General features: G+C 37.6%; 1 protein-coding gene across 1 annotated transcript in view; it reads left to right on the top strand.

Annotated features, from left to right (window-relative positions):
* The window catches only part of TMEM236 (transmembrane protein 236), a 32,663-nt gene extending 12,466 nt beyond the window's left edge, over positions 1-20,197 (top strand). The window contains exons 2-4 of the mRNA XM_021696784.1: positions 411-483; positions 4,073-4,214; positions 19,572-20,197. Of these exons, the coding sequence (XP_021552459.1) occupies positions 411-483; positions 4,073-4,214; positions 19,572-20,155 (799 nt within the window). The 3' untranslated portion in view covers positions 20,156-20,197. The remainder of the gene's footprint in view (positions 1-410; positions 484-4,072; positions 4,215-19,571) is intronic.
* Positions 20,198-20,507: the final 310 nt, after the last annotated feature.

Genomic DNA, 20,507 nt, shown 5'->3' with positions numbered 1-20,507 from the left:
TTTTGCAAAATCAATTTTAGACATAGGATATAATATAATACTTAAGAAAGTCATGTGTTTTTTTTTTTTTTTCAGTTGGTCACTGGAGCCAGAACTCTTGGGCAGGATTCCAAATAATAATGAAAATGTTGAATGTCACTTGTCTTGTCTTGCACAGAAATGCTCTTAGAAGTCCATGGTTTGCTAGTTATTTGGAAATCTCTCACCCCTTTGTTCTAGAAAAATATTCTGGTTTTTGTGTGTGTTGCCCTTTGCCATACTCAAACATTTGGGAAATGGAAATAAGGAAGCAGTAGTTTCTTAGAAAAACTATAGATGAATGGAACAGGAACTGCAAAATTAGCAAAATGTAACAGGAACTGTTGATCTGGTACATTATTGCTTTTGCTTATTTTTTTCTCCTTTGCTAGGAGACCTGTTATGATGATGTGTGTTATACTCACCACACTTCCCAGCTTCAGCTTTTCTATCGCAGTGACCGAGGTATGGAATTTTTATTTCTTTTGATGCAAGATTTTGAGATTTTAAAATTTCCTCTGTTACTGGAATTTGATAGAACAGTGTGCCTGAAAATTTTCTTAAAGTTTATTTTATCTAATCTTTTTCCAAGTTATAATGTATATATTTAAAGTACTAAGATCATTGTTACCTCTGCAATTGTGAAGGAAGGTCTAGCAGCCAATTAAAAAAAAATACCTTCTGTGTTTGTGTGTGAGAGACAGGAATGTTAATTTCAAAATAATAAAAAAGCAAGGAATTTGAAAGTAGACCCACATTTGTTTCTTTTAACTAGATGTCTTTTGAGTGTCCTCAGTCCTGAACAATATCCAAAGGAACAACCACTCATTCTAAGACCTTTGATAATGTATCCATTGGCAAAGCATTTGCACATGATATTTGTTTGAAAATAAACTTGACTTTATGTTTTGACTTAATGAAGCTTCAAAAGGACTCTGATAGATGAGCATCTACAGGACAGGAATATTATAGGCAGAACTTTTAGGTTGTGAGAATTTTATTGTCTAAAAAAGGTTCAAAGAAGAATGCCCTATTAACCTTATTAATTTGGATGATGCTGTGAAAGATAATTTTCACTTCCCCAAAGTGAGTGACCTAAATTACTTTATATTTCATAGATGAAATATGTTGAATAGATACTTACTAAGTGCATATTACATGCCAGGCCGTGTGTTAGGTACTGGGATAAAACACTCAGGAAATTTGATGGAGTCTCTGGCCTTCAGTAATAATTTATCAACAGTAGAGAGAAAAATAAACAGGCGATCAGAATAGTTATGCTAGGCTTAGTGAAAGAAGTGAGTACTGGGTAGTGTATGATATCATTAGAAATACATGGTTGTTGGGATATGTCCTAGATGCTACATTAGGACAATATATGAATGTGTTAGAATAACCTCAGAAGGCTCCACAGAGGTACTTTCCATCAAACAACAATATGTGAATATTTTTATCTAGATTTATCTTTTTCTCTTCCCTCCTACCCAAAAACTTTGTAAAGCACTTGGGAGGTCCCCAAGACCCTTAAAAATTCAGTTTACAACCTGTTAAGGAACCCTATTATCATAAAGTGATGGTGTATTTGTAGTTTGATTGACCTTTTGGGGGCAAAAAGAACCTTTTTGGTTCTTTTCTATTATGTCCTTATCCACTGTTGCACATTTTTTCCTTCTTTAATTTTTCACTCAAATATAACAAACAGAAATGTGTACAAAGCACAAGGTATACAATATTAATGAAATAGCACAGAGCAAAACCCTGCGTAAACACTACTGAGGTCAAAAAATAACTTTGCCAGCTCCCAAAAAGCCACCCCCATGGTTTTTTGCAATGACAACATTTCCCTCCTCCTCAAAGGTAACTTCTGTCTTAACTTCTAATGCCATATATTGGTTTGTCTGGTTTTGAATCTTTCAAAAAAGGAAATACAATTATATATATATATATATATATATATATATATATAATATCTATCTATCTATCTATCTATCTATCTATCTATCTATCTATCTACCTAATCTATGTCTGGCTTCTTTTATTCAAAAGTGTGATTCATTCGGGTTTTTGTGTACAACTGTATTCCATTCATTTTCATTCTGTAGAGTATTTCTTATTATGAATATATTACAGTTTACATTTCTGCTTTTGATGCCTACCTTCAGTTGTGTCTGGTTTTGGTTATTACAAATAATGCTGCTGTGAACATCTTTGAATGTGTCTATTGATGCACATAGGCAAGAATTTCAGTTGGTTAAATATGCAGGAGTATAATCGAGGGGTCATAAGATATTCAAATGTTCAACTGTAGCAGAAGATGCCAGTTTTCCAAAGAGATTCTACTAATTTAGACTTCACACTGGCAGAGAATGAGCATACCTATTGTTCCACATCCTTGCTAGCCTTACCTTGTAAGTCTTTTAGCCATTCCGATGGGTATATTCTTGAATCTCATTGTAGTTTTACATTGCATTTCACCAATAATTAATGAAATTGGGTGTTTTCTCATCTTGCCAATTTTTTCCTATTGTGTTATTTATCTTTTTGGAGTTGATTCAGAAGTTATTTATATATTCAGATTTCAAGCCCTTTGTTGATCATATGTATTGCAAATATATTCACACTTTGTGACTTAATACTTTTCATGCCATTTTTGGATGAAGAGTTCTTAATTTAAAAACAGTGCAGTTTATCAGTTTCTTTTTTTCATGGATAATAATTTTGGTAACTTGAAAAGATTTTGTCATACTGTGAATCTGAACTTCAAAGACCTATAGATGTCCTCCTATATTATATTTTGGAGCCTGTATTATTTTACATCCTCTTCTGGATTCACAATCCATTTGAAACTAATTTTTGTATATGTTGGGTAGTGGGAAGTCTGTTTTTCCCCCCAATTAATGTCTAATGGACTGAGCACTATTTATTAAAAAGTCTGTCTTTCCACATTTCTCTGTGGTGCTGCTTTTGTTATAAATCAGGCGTGTATATATACACGTCTATTTCAAGCCTTGTTTTGTCCACTGCCTACTTTTATATACCTATACCAACATCACATTGATTTAATTCTTCTAGCTGTAGAATAGCTCTTTATAGCCAAAAGAGTAAATCTTTATATCTTTTTCATCTAAATGTCTTGCCCTCTATAGTTCTATATGGGTTTTAAAGTCCGCTTGTCATTTTCCACAAAAACTTTGAATTTTGATTGAGGTTGCATTGAATGGTATCATTTTTTAAAATTGCATTTTTGCAATAAATAAATAAAAATCTTTTAAAAAAAAACAAAATAAATAAATAAAAATCTTTAAAATTGCATTTTTGCTTTATTGGTATTTAGAAATAATTTATCTATTTTGGGGAGATTTTCCCCATGTACAATTATGTAGTCTATGGAAATATATATATATATATATGTGGAATAATTATATATATATATGTATATATATATATATGAACAGTGTTTCTTTCTTTCTCTTCCCTCATTATACCAGCTAGGACCTCTAGTACGATGCTGAATAGAATTGGTCATGGTGGCACCTTTGTCTTCTTCCTGATCTCAGAGGAAAAACTCAACATATCACCACTAATATGATGCTTGCCATAGGTTTTTTTGTAGATACCTTAATCAGATGAAGGAAGTATCCCAAAACCTGCCTGGGTTTACCTGGGCTCTCCCTTCTTGGAAAACCCTGAACTCCATCCAATATCTGTCCCCCTCATTCTCTGACCTAAGGACTCCCAAAAGCTCTGCTTAGCAGAAGAGTTGGAAGAAATTGCACATCCCACCATTACCAGGAGCCTGCCATTGTATTTTTGTGTGTATTTACCAAGCTCTATCTTGAACTGAAAGCTCTTCCACTGATAGGAATCTTTGTTACATCTTTACAAATTGTTCAAAAGCTTATGGGGTTGAACACCTGAAAATCTGGAAATCATGCTTCTAGTCTTTTAGCAAATGTCTTTATAATTAATTTATTGCTACTTTCAGACTATTAAAAGAATTTTAAACAAAGAAAGCACAAAATTATAATCCTTCTAAATGGTTTTCTGAAAACAGGTTCAAAAAAATATTAATGGTCCTGTGGATATCTTACCTGATAATTTACCTGACCTGCCAGTTTCTCTGGTTCTGACTTCCTTGATTGTGGTTGATATTATTGAAAAACTCAGGATATATCCTCTTAGAGGGCGGCTGAAGAGTAAGTATTCTTTTAAATATAAATATTTTTAGAAGTTTGACAGATTGTTCACCTTTCTGTCACCCTGTTACCTGTTGACATGTTTAATGATACCCTTTCTGACAGCTAACATTATAGTTAGAAGATCAGAAATGAAGATATCTAAATATAGTTATTTTAAAACCTACTTTGATAGGCAGTTATTCTTATTTGTATTTTGGTAGTACTGATAAATGAATAAACTTACCAAATATTTAATACCAAAAACTTTAATGTTTACTCTAACAAGAAAATTATCTAAGTAAATTATTATAGATTTATATTTTTCAGGAACGCTCTTAAAACCTTAAGTTTAGATAAATAAATAGTTTAGGTTTAGATACCTTTGATACAGAAATTAATGTGACTACTGCAGTTATGTCTTAGAGAATTATGTGTTTTAAATTGTGGATTGTCAAAAAGCTAACAATCACACTAACAAAACCAAGATGTGCCACAAATACTCTTCCAAAGGGATTAGTCAAAACTAAATTTAGGTTGGCCTTAAAAAAAAAAAAAAAAGGAAAAAGGTATTATGCTAATTGAATATTATGATTGGTCTTAAATTTTCTCAACTTTCACTTAATTTCATGTGATAGTATCTGTGTTTAATTTATAGTAAGTGTATGCGATAGTTCTTGTATGACTAAGAGTTTATATTTGAAATGGGTAGGTTTTGTCTAATCACTTCCTGGTGGAGTGGAGGGGTTAGATTGAGTGAGTCACTGGGGAATGCTTTACAGTAATAGGGATGACTACTACAGCCAGGAAGGAAAAGACTAGAGAATCATGTATGGATCATGAGCCACCAGCCTTCCAGTCACTCTTACTCCTCAAATTTGAAAAATAAAACCAAGTTGGGAGGCCATCAGAAGATCTGAGACTCTGAGTTTCAAGTTTTGCGCTCTGTCCTCAGGTAGGAAATGACGGTTGTGATGTTTAACATAGCGCAGGGTACGAGGTAGGTAAGATGGTAGCTAGTGGCCATCTTTTGAGGACAGGGTATCCTCAAGTTATATCTGCCCTCCAGAGCCAAGTGTATTTGTCTCAGACTGAGGAGATTTGGAGATTGTCACATCCTTTGCTCCTTCTCTAGACTCTTCCTTGATGCAACCCTGTTTTGAAATTGGATTGTTTTTGATAATGCTGTAACTTCCCTGTTAATGTGGACATTCTGTTTACTTTCTTAGTGAAAATTCTCTTTCTAAAAAATACACATGTATATTTTGGGGAATAAGTTATTGGCATCTTATATTTTAAGTGATGAGTTGGATTGTCAAAGGGGCTTTTTCCCCGTATCCAGCAATGACGATGACACTGAGAATTGAAATAAGAAAACCCCAAAGAAGTCAGTCTTGGAGACAAGACTTGAGAACATCTTGCACAACTGCTTTTTCTTATTTGAAAAGCCTTCTTCTTGAGCTTCTCTGCCCAAACTTGGGAGGGTTAATATCTGGTTTAATAGCTCTACCATTTGATTAAATCATGCTTTAAAAAAAACTAGGGTTCCCTCAAAATACCTTTGCAAATATTAATTTATGTCAATTTAATTTTTTGCAAGCTTTTGAATATGCATACTAACAAAATAGATTATGTGAATTTTGAATGTATGGGATATTCTCATTCTCTGGAATTTAATACATAAATTCATAAACATATAAGTTATAGTACATAAATCTGAACATAAGCCAGTATGCTAAAAATATGCTGTCACTGCATGTGGTACTTCAGAATCCAAGAAGTACAGTAGGAGTGGGTGGTGACTAAGCTTTAGAAACATTTGGCTCCCTTTAAAAAATGTTAGGAAATGGAATATATTCTGTTCTGTGCTCTATCCAGAGAGTTTGAAATGCCTACCCATCTATCAGCTTGTAGCAGTTATGACCTTCTACTTGATGAAACTAAGGTCATCTACAATGCTTGGATTTCTGGACACTCTCGTGCTATCTCAACCATCCCAATTCTAAGCTAGAAAAGCTTGATCTTTGTGTAGCTCCTCCTTTTCTATAATTTTAAATAAAAGTTATTCTATATAAAAAAATATGCTTATGCTTAAAGCAATCCACACTGGATCAAGGAGTCCTTTCCGCTAACTTTCCATTACCAGTTGAAACATCTCAGTATCAAGCGATTACTATGTCATAACATCCAAGCGCATCATTTCACATAGCCTGAGCCTCACAAGGGAATATTTTCTGATACACAGATCCCTGAGGCACAGCCGCCTCACAGATGTATGTCGTACCTAATAATGTCACGTCCCAGCCGTGGGAACAAATAATAGGAATACAATATATAGCCTGAATGTCCCCAGCTCTTACTAGTGTGTGGGTCCTGAGGAGTACACTTTGATATTTCTATTTGAATTTTGCTAGCTCAGTCCCAACCAATGAATGACTGGACCTCCATCCCTCTTCCTCTTCCATATTGTTCCCTCTCCCGTTTTTTTTTTAAGCCAGACCCAAGGTGATCTCCTGTGGTCTCATTTGTTGGTCCAGACTGCTAAGTATTGCATTGCTCCTGCTTTTTTTTCAGTCATCATTCTCACGCACAAACAACCTGGCATGCTATTTGTCCACCACTCTCGGACTGACTCTCCTCTAAATGCTTGTACTGCTGTTATTTGCTTCTGGGATATTGTTTGATGTTCTCTTGGTGCTTTAGACTGATTGCCTTTCTTCTGACATTTGGAATACTGACTTCCCTCCACAGAGATCTACTTGTTTAGAGAGCTCCCAAACAGAACAATAGATTTTCTTTTGGGAACACAAGACTTTTATGCCCAGAATGTGTATGTTCCAACAGATTGGCTGGGATTCAACAAGTTCAAGTAATGGCCATCCCACTCCAGTGGAAATCACCATTTCCCCTCCTATCACTAGTTCTCGTGGCTGATTCTGGTAGAGCCAGACTCCTTCTCTTGAGGTATTTTTTTTTTTTCCCATGGGATCTCAGTTTCCTTACATCAGCCTTACCTATATTGTCTGAACCCCAAATCATGGTCACCGTTAGACCCCCCCCCTACCCCCACATAGATTCCTTAACTTTCATAAAAGCCAGTAATGCAAACAGACCCACAAAGAAGTCCATGGTTAGGATGCAGATTATCAGTTCTACCTACAAGGACTCACTTGAATAGCATAAGCCTAGCTCAGGCGCCACATTACAAGTGGTATAATAGCGTATAATAGTTAAAGTACTATGGGGCGACACGTGAAGGAATACTTCATTTAATCTAGGGTGTTGGAGGTCAGAAAAATCTAAAGGGAATATCTGGGATTTGTAGGCGTTTAGGCAGGCATGGTAAAGAAAGCTTTCTACATGGAAAGGAAGATTGGGCCTCAAGAAATCCAGGTATACATGTAGTAAATGTGCAAAAATAACCAGTTGGATTTCATACTCTGAATGGAGAAACCTATTGCTGGAATGGAAGTTGCCTTATTAAAACCAACTTTTGTTTGTTTCTCAAATAGTGAATTTGGAAACCTACAAAGTTGCTTTGTAGGGGGGTGTGGGCAGAAAGGGGAGGCTTAACTGGAGTCACTGGTTGCCCCAATTCCTACTTGAACCAAATCAATACAACATTTGTCTGTTTAGGAGCTGATATTTTATGTAAGATTTCATTTGAAAAAAAAAAAAAAAAGAATGGTTCTTCTGCTAACTGTCTAGAAACCATTAACCCAGGACCTCATTTAGATTCATAGGCTTTGGCTTTCTCTAAGGCAGTACCATAACTCAAGTGGCCAATTCTCTGCCTCTCCAGCCCATGGCTTCCTGGGAATCTTGACACTTCACCCCCAAAGGACAAAGTGTACCCTCATCCGAGGTGTTGTGACTTCCATTGCTCTGGGATGTGATACAATACAACAATACAACACACTAAAATGCACTACAATACAGCATTGCAGGTAGAGCGGGCTCATCAGGGTAGAGCACACACAGGTTTTGAGGCTCAACATATAAAAACCAGATAAAATTTTTAACATTCCATTTCGAACTGTTTTATTTCTAATGTTTTGTTTTCCCAAAATAATACATATTCATTTAAAAAGATTGTCAAATAAACACAAGCGAAAAAGAAGAAAATGGAAATCAACCATGATCTTGTAGACTAGAGATTTAGAACTGATAACATCCTCGTGGACATACTTCACTCTTTTGTATCTTTTTTCCTAACAGTTTGTGGTGGGTATCATTCTTATTATTGTATCTTCTTCAGTACATGGTTTTTATTGGTTGAATAATATTCCGTTATACTAACAAACCCTGACTTATTTAACCTTGATTCATTAACTAACCGCTGTTGTTGGACAACTAGATTCTTTTCCAGTTTTTAACTATAAAAGCACTATTGTTAGGACTCTTGTTCAGAAGTAAAAAGGGTTGCAGAAAAAAGGAGAAGGATGTGGTGAGAATGAGCAGGGTGATGTGGTTTGAGTTGAGCAGGGGAGGCAAGCCATGTGTGGAGCGCACATGCATGGATGGTAGAGGTGGTCAGTGTCTGCAGGACCCTGTGCTATGTATGAGAGTTAGAAGCCACTTGTAGGTGACTGGCCAAGCAGTGGCCAGGGACAGAGAGAGTTAATGGCCACTGGATGACAGCCGAATGATACCAGGAGGATGACCACAGAGTGTCCTCAGAAGACCCTGAGCATCTGCACATGCCCAGACTCCTTGGCAATGACACTTGCCAGAAGAAATGGGACTATTATGGACTGGCTGCACATACAGACAAATACAGAGGGGGTCATTCATAGGGGATTGTACAAACGGGATAGCAAGATGGTTTGGCTGCATTGGGGATATCTGCACAGTCAGAGACGACTTGCTAGAGGTGAGATCAACGGGATATTTGAGTGGAAAACATCAGAGCTCTGCAGAGGAGGTGGTTTCCACTGTCACATCAGTCAGAAGTGCCAGGTATGATGTTGGCAGTGTAAGGTTTTCAAATAAATCTGCTCTCAGTGGCCCTAGTCCAGTTCTTACTGTGTAGTCTCTTTAATACCCAGAGACTGGGGCCAAGTGCTGCCAGATCTTAACAGCATAGATGATTACTTCTTTATGTTAAATGCCTAGATGTACAATTTCTGGCTCCAAGTATATGCAAGCTTTTAAGGTTTTTGACAGGCGTCAATCAATCAAATGACCCCCTATAAAGAATGCCCTAATTTGCCATCTAAACAGTAGTGTAAGAAAACACCTGTTTCTTCTCAACCTTGTACCTTTGGATAATATATTCCTCTTCATCTTTGCCAATTTCATAGGCAAAAACAGTATCTTATTGTTTTAATAATTTGCTTAAGGTAGTAGTTGTGTTGAGCATTTTCTCATAGGTTTCTTGGCTATTTGTATTTTTTAAAAATCATATTTTTCTGTCCTTGATCTGTTTTTCTGTTGATATGTTTGTTCCTTTGTTGTTTCTACTACTGATTCATGAGTTCTGTAAATAGTAAGGACATTAGTTAGAATGGCAAAAAATGACAAGGCAAGAAACAACAAATGTCGGAGAGGTTGTGGAGAAAGGGGAACCCTCTTACACTGTTGGTGGGAATGCAAGTTGGTACAGCCACTTTGGAAAACAATGTGGAGGTTCCTCAAAAAATTAAAAATAGAGCTACCCTATGACCCAGTAATTGCACTATTGGGTATTTACCCCAAAGATACAGATGTAGTGAAAAGAAGGGCCATATGCACCCCAATGTTCATAGCAGCAATGTCCACAATAGCCAAATTGTGGAAAGAGCCAAGATACCCTTCAATAGACGAAAGGATAAAGAAGATGTGGTCCATATATACAATGGAATATTACTCAGCCATCAGAAAGGATAAATACCCAACTTTTGCATCAACATGGATGGGACTGGAGGAGATTATGCTAAGTGAAATAAGTCAAACAGAGAAATTATCATATGGTTTCACTTATTTGTGGAACATAAGGAATAGCATGAAGGACATTAGGAGAAGGAAGGGAAAAATGAAGGGGGGGAAATCGGAGGGGGAGATGAACCATGAGAGACTATGGACTCTGAGAAACAAACTGAGGGTTTTAAAGGGGAGGGGGGTGGGGGATGGGTTAGCCTGGTGATGGGCATTAAGGAGGGCACGTGTTGCATGGAGCACTGAGTGTTATTCACAAACAATGAATCATGGAACACTACACCAAAAACTAATGATGTACTGTATGGTGACTAACATAATAAAAAAATAAAAAATAAAAAAAATAGTAAGGACATTAAACTTTCCCTGTCAGAAATATATATTTCAGTTATTTGTCTTTTAATTTTACTATACTGTTTTTGATATAGGAAATTTCTAATTTTGACATAATCCAATCTATAAATATTTCCTCTCTGGACTATGAAGTTAAGCTTTAAAAATCTTTTTTTCACTCCAAGCTGATATAAATATTTACCAATTATCTTCTCAAAAATTTTGTACACTTAAATGTTTCATGAAGAGAAGTTGGAATCTCTGTAGGGTATAAACTCATTAATTTATAGGTAACCTATAAATCAGGAATGATAATCAGTATATTTATTCACTTGATCTGGCAAAGCTTTTAGACCCTGCCTTTATTGTATTTCTTTCCATTTCTCCTGATATTTCCAACATAAAAAAAAGAACTTAATAGTGTGCTTTAAAAATGTCAGTGCCAGTCATAGCAACCCCAGATAAACTGAATCAGGATTTCTGAGGATGGCACTTGGGCATATTTAAATTTTTAAAAACAAAACCTCATTGAATTCTGATTGGTATCCCCAATTGTGAGCAGTGGTTTTCACTTTTTTACTACACATTCAGATTGCCTAAGGGGCTTGAAATTTTTTTGACTCCCAGACTGAACCCTAGATAATTAAATCATAATTTTGGTGGAGGATAGGGCCAGGCACAAGTCATTTTTAAAACTCCCCAGGTGATTTACACCTATGAATGTTATTCAGGTGGATGGGCAGAAAGCAAGCAGGGGCAGTTTATACCTGTTAACACCCCCAATGTCTTTGCGAAATAGGAAGCAAAATTACCTGCAGAGAGCACTGGGAATGGATGGAAGGGAGAGAATCTGTAACAGGATGGGTAAGGTTTGGAATAATTGCTGAGGGTCAAGGGCAGGGAGATGGATGGATGAGAGATGCATAGGGTTCAGCAAAGGATGGAAACCAGGAATTTGTCCTGCGACCAATCAAGATTATGAGAGCTTTCTTCAATGATACTGAGAAATCTGGGCATTGATTGTAGAAAAGTTGGAACTGGAGGGCTGATACAGGCTTAGGGGTTTGCAGAGCATGAATGGAAGAAGGAAAAGGATCTGTTACTTTATTAGTTATTTCTTCTTATTGAATTATACAATTTCTTAAACGAATGACAATGATGATTTTTATTGAACTTCTAAGCTATTTCCAGTGAATCATGGGCCACCTGTGGACATATATGCAGGGACTCACCTGTTGGGTACTCACCAGAGGCATCTTTTCACAATACATATGCGTGATCACTGTCTACTGATCAGTACACGAGGGGACAGTTGTTGGGGTCTCAGCATATACAATTAACTTCTTCAGGTTATATGCCTAGACCAGCAATTTCTGGCTTGAAGTATATGCAAGGCCTGGCATCCGCAACTTTTAAAAGTTCCGCAAACAGTTCTGATACCCACCCTGACGGAGAGCCCCTCGTGATAGGAAGTATTGGGAATTGTGACATATACCAAGTTAAAAGCTGAGAGCCCAAATCCAAATTCCTGAAGCTATTTGCTTTCCAGATTTCCTTGAAATGGAATGCAACACACTTTAACCAGATAGAATGTAAGAGATGCCACAGACAGTAAAGGGGGGGGAAAAAGGGATGCTGCTTTTCTCTGAATAAAATAAATGGCACTTTGAGTTCCCCTTTGTTTCTTTTTAAGAAAAAGCTTATTATACAATATGAGCCCAGCGTGTGAGCTGGGTTTCCATAATGTATTTTGCAATGGCTTTAGAGAGTGCGTATGAGGAACACTGTGTTCAGGGCCATGCCAAAAAGGGGGAGTATTTCCTTCACACCCTCCTTTTGCTACTTAGAAGAAGGAAGTTTCAGAAAACTATGTATGTTAGTTCTAGGATTTTTCCCCTTCTCAAGAAGTAAGTAGCCATTTACCAGACTGGGATGAGAGAAGAGTAGAATTTCTGATTTATACCTTCTAATGAAGTACCAGCTGTCAGGATTAGGTCAGTGGGTATTGGGCCAGAAATGATATTGTAGCAATCCTCATGCCAAAAGACATAAGACATCAGGTGCTATCAAATTGTGAACCTTTGGGCGCCTGGGTGGCTCAGTCGTTAAGCGTCTGCCTTCGGCTCAGGTCATGATCCCAGGGTCCTGGGATCGAGTCCCACATCGGGCTCCCTGCTCGGCAGGAAGCCTGCTTCTCCCTCTCCCACTCCCCTGCTTGTGTTCCTGCTCTCGCTGTCTCTCTCTCTGTCAAATAAATAAAATCTTTAAAAAAAAAAATTGTGACCCTTTGATTAGGACAACTTTACATGGTTATAGCAATTCGGCATTTAATTGTTACTTTCTTCCTACATGGGGAAAATTTATGAATAATGTTAGTATCTCAAGTGAGATTCTTGAGAGTTGCAGGATATTTTCAAAGTAAATATTTTAGGGAGACTGATAGAAATAAGGGAGCATGAAGAACTCCGCATGCATTACCTTGTTACAATACCAAGCCTTGTTCTTCCTATCATTATTAGTCAGCAAAGATTGTGGCCCCAGATTGAAAGTAAAGGCATAGGTCGTTGATTTTCAATATCTAGATTTTCTTGGGGTGCCTGGGGGTGGCTCAGTCAGTTAAGCATCTGTCTTCAGCTCAGGTCATGACCCCAGGGTCCTGGGATGGAGCCCCATGTCAGCTCTCTGCTCAGCAGGGAGCCTGCTTCTCCCTCTCCCTCTCCTCTTCTCCCAGCTTGTGTACCCTCTCTCTCTCTGTCTCTGTGTGTCAAATAAATAAATACAATCTTTTTTAAAAAATCTAGATTTTCTTGTCTTGGAGTGAAGAGAGAATAAAGTAGGTTGTTGAGCTGATGGTCTGCATAAGGTATGGACGTTCATGGTCATTTTGTGTTAAACATCATGGGGTCCTTTGTATGGAGCACCATTTTGCTGTGGCTCTGCTTTTGCACCTGCTATTTCAGAACCCCAAGTCCCCCTATTTCTGGATGGGGGTGGTGTTCTTAGTCTGTGTCCTATGAACTCAGAAACACTGTCTTCTCAGAATCACGCGTGGGCATTTTTGTCCCTTGACTGGTGACCCCAGATGCCGCCGGTGCCTGGGAAGCCTTTGCAATGTCTTGAATCAGCCTGCTGCTGTAGGAGCCATCTCCCGCTGATGTCTGTCCCGGTCCTGCTGGGCAATGCTGGGGACACTTTGCTCTGGCTGTGATCCCGGGCCCAAAGCCATGTGTGATGTCTTCTCTCACCGGTGAGCTGAGCATGACCTCCTAATGTTCTCTAGGGCTTGTTAGCTGTGTCAGTTGCATGGTCTCACTTAAAGATCTCTCTCTAGGATCTAGACCACAATCTTAGGGCAGACCCTGTGCAGGACTCCGGAGACCTTCTTCCTGTTGAATGGAGGAGGTGGGCTGGGGGGGTGCGTTGTTATTCCACCTAGCTTTAATGCTTTGGCTTACTTGCCTTCATGCACCTTCCCCCAGCAAGATGCCCACTGCTCCCTTATGTGAACAGACTCCTGAACAGGAATGTCTCCCATCTTTAATACAGCAAATCTTTAGAGAGGATCTATTGCATACCAGGCACTCTGCTAGGTCCTGCAGGTACAGTGGTGAGTGAAAACGGGCAGAATCCCCCTGTTATGGAGCTCTTGGTTTAGTGGACATAATAGCACATCAATAAATTACACTAGCAAATGTATACAATTAAAATTGAGGCAAGCGCTCTGAAGGCTAAAAACAGGCTCATTCCCATGTGTGTCCATTTCTGTCACCCAGCTTGTGTTCCTGCTGGGATTCCATGCTTTGTTCTATATCCAAGCACTTACTGGTAGAGGCATTTCAAAGTCTAGAATTATTTATATTTGGAAATAAGATACCCATATGCTTTTCAGCATTTTTACTTTACTATTTATGTTTTATTTAAATATAGTCAATATTATATAATAGATAATTATCATATATTAATAGTTGTCCATATATTTAATATATTATAATGATTATAATTGTTATATTATTATATATAATATAATATCTTGTCCAGGAAGGTGGTCTTTAAACTATCCAGCCTTCAAGCTGCAGCAGACAAAAGAATTTTCTTAATATTTTACATTGCCTAAAATCCAGAAATGATACGTTTATTTATTCTCATGCCTGGTAGGGAACTGGCAGTGAATAGGCTTTGGAATGTACTGGAAAACAGCATAATGCTTTTTCTAAGGAAAGTCCATGAGTTCTTTCAAAATTGATGATGGGTTGAATATTTGTCTTGAATTCATTATTATTATGAATTATTATTATTTGGTGAAAACTTGCATACCATTTTGAACACAAGCAGTAGTATGCTGGTCAATGTTTAAACCACCGTCTCTCCAGGGAATGCAGGGGAAGGCCCTGATTTGTAGCCTTTGTCCATTTCTCTGGTGTAATTACTCCTTCCATGACCATTTTCAAGCTACCAAGGTGATGTCACTGAACACTGATCATGGAACTGCGAAGAGATGCACATGATAGACTCTTGTTAGCTGTTGTAAGCTGTGTGATCTGAGCAGGCAAATAGGAGAATTAAAGTCCTGACCTCATGAAGGCTCTCTAGTATGACACAGTTTCTCAAACTTTTTGACCCCCGCCCCCCCCCATAAATGGGATGAGGGTAACAGTGTAATTATAACCAAAGTTTAACAAACTGTAATCACTTTTACTATTTACTGCATTCTTATATTTAGTGATTGCTGTGTTTGATTCATTTAACACACATATGGCTATTGCTGTGTGTCAGGCACCATTTTAAATGTTCTATATATATTGACTTGCTCAGTCCTCATAACCACCCTGTGAAGTAGATGCTGGTTTCATCATTTATTACTTGGCAATGAAGTTACTTGTCTTCCAGAGCTCAAATGTGCTGCTGAAAGGAAACAAACTATACACAGTCCAGTTGAGTTTAGTCGGTAGATAGCATCAAAATAACAATGTATATAAGTGCCTTGTTGTGTATTTTAATTTATTACATTTTTTCCGTGACCAAAAGTGCTTTGTGTGCTTAAAATACTTTAAGATATTTGTAATGACTATTAATTTTCTTCTTTTCTAGATTTTTTTTCCCCTCAGAGTGTTATTTCTAATTCATTAGCATTTCACCTTCTCTAGAACATTTTCTCTCAGGAAAAATAGATTTGGGGGACTGTTAATCAAGACTATGTCCTTTCTGGTTCCTCTGCCTTCCACTCTCCCTCTTCAACGGCTTTCCATTGAGCTCAGAAGAAAGTACAAAGCCTTTATCATGGCCCATAAGGTGCCACACAGTCTGAGTCTGCCACTGATAGCGTGATCTAAGGGTTTGAGGTTCAAGTTCTGGTCTCTTTCCTTGCTATCTGTGTGACCTTAGAAACAATAGTCAATCTCTCTGTGCCTTAGTTTATTCATCTTTCAGGTGGGAAAATAACAGCATCTATGGTATAGAGTTATTCTAAGGATTAAGTGAATTAATGCAGAGAAAGGGCTTAAGACAGTGCCTGGTATATAGAGAGCACTTATTAGGTTTGGGCTCCTCTCCTCTTCTTCCCCCTCTGCTTCCCCAACTCCTTACAAAACTTTCCCTCTTTCGATCACTCTGGCTGAAAGATCTTTGCACATGCTCTTTCTACTACCTAGAATATTCCTTTCTCCATTCTTCACCTAATTCATTCCTACTTATTCTTCAGGTTGCTGCTTAACTCTCACTTCTTGAATGAACCTTCCTGACCTCTAGTTTCACTCAGACCCATACGAGAGTCTCTCATCACAGAACTGACCTTCTTTTTAAAGCCCTGCCACATTTTATTCTTCTGTATTTATTGATGTGATCACAGGTTACAGCATGGTGAAGGTGGGACTGTTTTCACAGTATTTGCTACCATTCTCTATGTCCGGTTGAAGCTTGGTATGGCGCTCTAAAATCTGTCTGCTCCTAACAGACAACTGGGAGCCTCACTAGTGCATTTTTAGTATCAGCTCCATTCCTGCCTTGGCTTTAGGTGCCCTTTCTTATGATTCTTTTTCTCTTATATTTAAATAACTCTTATTTCTTTCCTATTCTCTTTGCAAGAGGCATACACGTTCACTTTAGAAAATTCTCCACTACTGATTTGTTATGTTGTTCTTAGGTTTTCCCTGTAAACTATCTAAAACTTTGGGGAACAATTTAGAGATAGAAATACATCAATACAAAGAAATAATCAAGGGTTGCCTGGGTGGCTCAGTTGATTGAGCGACTGACTCTTGGTTTCAGCTCAGGTCATGATCTCGGGGTGGTGGGATCAAGTCCCCTGTTGGGCTCCACTCTGGGTGCAGAGTGCAGAGTCTTCTTGTTCCTCTCCATCTGCCGCCCCCCCCCCCCACCGCTGATGCACGCTCTCTCTCAAATAAATAAGTAATTTAAAAAATAGATGTGAATTACCTACTTAAACATTTACCTATGATTAAAATTACATGTTCTTAAGTATTTAGCTTGCACAGTGAAGACAATGTTGTTTTGGCGACTGGCATCAGATGTAGGGAGCTACAGAATGGCTGTTACTTTTACTTTTTGCAGGGAAATGTCAACCTCTAGGGAAGTGAGTAGATCTCTTTCTTCATGCTTAGATCTTTTATGGATTTTGCACAAATAAATATCCTTTTACCCCAATAGAACACTAACAACAACAACAACAAAAGAACAAAGTGGAAATTAAAATAAGAATTTGGAGGGGAACTAGTTACTGAATCAAATGGAATAGTATTGAGTACATGAAAGTTTACATTACTTGGGGGTAAATTTGGGGTCTACTCGAATGACCAACCGTTTCTTGGCTTCTTCAACACTACCTTGCCCTCTGGCAGGCCAGCAGAACTCTCCAGCCAATAATTCTAGTACTTCTCCCTTGGAAAGAAGACAACAGAGTCCCTGTACCCCCAAATCTAAGCTAGTTTCTATTGAGCTGTGGAGAGATATGAAGCTCCCAGCCCCAATTTCACCAAATACCCATGGGTTGGGACTTCAGTAGCTTATTAAAAATGAACTCTAGCTAAGAATTCATTGTTCATCCCACAGCTCTTATCCACAGATATTAAGATTCTTACTGCTTAAAAATGTTAATGTGTCACGTCTTAGCTTGCCACTTACTGGCATTGAAACAGTGCTGAATTTGCAATCATCCTCCAAAGCCCACATTATACACTGCATTATTTGTGTTGACAAAGGAATTTCGATTTCCCTTCAAACAGTTTTATCTACTAAGACAGGTGAAGGAGAGTTCTCCAGGACATGACATACTCTAAGAAACATAATTTCCATGTTGTTTTTTTTTTCTTTTGTAAAATGAGAGATATAACTGCTGCCAGTGAGCATCTGAGTTTAAAAAGAGATGATTTTATGAATATTAAAATAATAGTAATTAGTATATAATTTTCTTTCTTACCTGACTATTATTTATTAAAATGATACTCATTCATGCTACTGTGTCATCTAAGGTTGGTAAAGAAGTTTCTAAGGGTCCTACCATTTATTTATAAATGATTCATACCAGAAGTAAGTACTATTTCAGGGTGCCTGGGTGGCTCAGTCGTTAAGCATCTGCCTTCGGCTCAGGTCATGATCCCAGGGTCCTGGGATCAAGCCCCACATCGGGCTCCCTGCTCTGTGGGAAGCCTGCTTCTCCCTCTACCAGTCCCTCTGCTTGTGTTCCCTCTCTTGCTATGTCTCTCTCTGTCAAATTAATAAATAAAATCTTTTTTAAAAAAAATACTATTTCATCAAGAATTTAGATTATCTTTTTAGTTTATTGATTTACTCAATTCACACTTAAAATTTTAAAGAAGAAAACCAAGGTTTGTTTGTTCTTTAAACAGCTCCTATTTATAGTAATCAAACATTTTATTAGTCATTAATCATAATTTATTTATTTTAAAATGTTTTCACATCAGTTCAATATAGTTCAACAAATATTTATTGACTTCGTGTCTTTAACCTTTAGAGCTATTTTGTCTTATCAAGTAATATGACAACTCAGTGTGCTTGCTGAGTAAGCTTTGTTAAGACCTAACAAATTCTTAGCAAAAAAAAAAAAAAAATGGTGCTTAACTAGATGAATGTTTGAGAAATAATGTGCTGTACCATTTATGCATAAGAACCACACTATCAACATCAACACTGGTAGTAAGTTTTGAGATTTGAGGATCCCTCCATAATTCCCCAACCTCAACACCCATGTGTGCACAGAGAGGCATGTGCGTGAGTGCACACACACACTCACACACGATGTGAAGTTCATGAGAAAATATCCTGCTTATTCAGACGCCTGTTGTGTTGATCAGGGATAGCCTTGTGGCCATAAACAAATTGCTTTAGTCTGATCAATTGTACTGACTGGTTCAAAAACTCTGAGGATAGTACAGTTTAAAGAAACTTGGATTGAGTGGCAACCTTCATGAAGACTTTCTCATGGTCCATCAGATTCCCTCTCAGGACCAAACTCCAAGCCTGGAGATCTGGATTGTAGTGATCCCTGTGGACTTCCTGTAAAAATGACAGCATTGGACCATTGGACTTTTAGAGTCATTTGATTTTATGATATTTGTATGTTTTATAATTAGTACATGATGTATTGCCTCTAGACAGTAATAGTAGCCATAAAGTTAAGAGATTGTCAATTGGGGTCAAACGGATCTGGGTGTAAATTCCAACTCTGCCCATTACTAACTGTGTATTTGAATTGGTGTGTCATTTCACCTCTTGGGCTGCAGTTTCTATATTTATAAAATGGGATAGTGATCCCGATCTGTCCACTTTTTTTCTGAGGATTAAATGAGATAATGTGTGGAAGTGCTTAGCTCACTAACCAGTCATGGCTAGTAGTGTGAAATGACTTGGAATCCATATCTAGAAAAATACAAAAATATGCAGAACCTTCTCTGCCTCTGGTTTTTTGTTTGTTTGTTTTTTATTTTTTGGTCATATGCCTCCCATTGTTGTCTGAAGTTCCATGTGTAAAACAGGTGTCAAACGAGAGAACACTTACAATTTTATCTTTAAATTTTAAAACTTAAGTAAAATTGAAATAAAAATTTACATACAATTTAAACCATTTTTAAATTCAAATAAATCAATTTGTTGCAGGTAACGATGATAGGCACGGTCATACAGCTACTTTGCAGGAAATAAAAACTGTGACGGACCAAGTGAAGCAAAATGAAGAAAGCACTTCAGCTCCTCAGCCGGCTAGGAGAACCGAGGCATCATGGCCATCAGCAACAAGGATGCAGAACCCCGCTCCAGTGCTGGCGAGACCCCAAGAGCCCTCCTTTCACTCGGGAGTCCTGGGAAATATGTCCCAGCAGGACGACCGTGCCCAGATCTTCCTGTGGAGCTTTGTGCTGTGGTCTGACACCATAGAAATGGTGCGCGTGGCTGGCCACTCCGCCGTGTATAAGTCAGGCTGGCTATACCCAGTCTACATATTCAGTTTTATTTCTCTCCTTCGAATTATATTAACTCCTCAGAACCCTCTTCTGAATTCCCTGGGCATCCTTCTCCAGGATTTACCCTTTATTTTTGTTAGACTTAGTTTAGTCATTGCCCTGGGAACTATCACACCTGTACTGGGCCTTTGTAAAAACATACTGGTGACTCTCTCTTATGTGTACTTCAATCACGTAACCAAATTCAGGGCTTTCTCTACTTTTGAAACGTCTTCATTTTAAAGAGAAAATGTAATATAGTCAAACCTCTGCATTATGCATGTGTACACATTTGTAATCTTTTTTTTCTGGGGCATAAGTTTTTGTACTGTGTAAAGAAATGAATACATTGTAGAGAATACACTATTTTTAATAACTGTAGCATATCACTTTTTAAAAAATATATTCAAATGATGTTAAATTTAAGCAAAGTTTTATTCTGATGTTAACTCCCCTGTATCTCTAGAAAATGTTAGTCATTTTAGTTATGTATACCACACTTTTTCTCAAAACACTCTTCATTAAAGCTTTAAAAAAATTAGAATGTGTTTTCCCACTAAGTTAGCCCAAGAATGAGATTCTTATCATTTATATA

The sequence above is a fragment of the Neomonachus schauinslandi genome, chromosome 5, assembly GCF_002201575.2.
Source record: "Neomonachus schauinslandi chromosome 5, ASM220157v2, whole genome shotgun sequence".
NCBI classification, from domain to species: Eukaryota; Metazoa; Chordata; class Mammalia; order Carnivora; family Phocidae; genus Neomonachus; species Neomonachus schauinslandi.
This window is presented reverse-complemented; position numbering and strand designations above follow the sequence as displayed.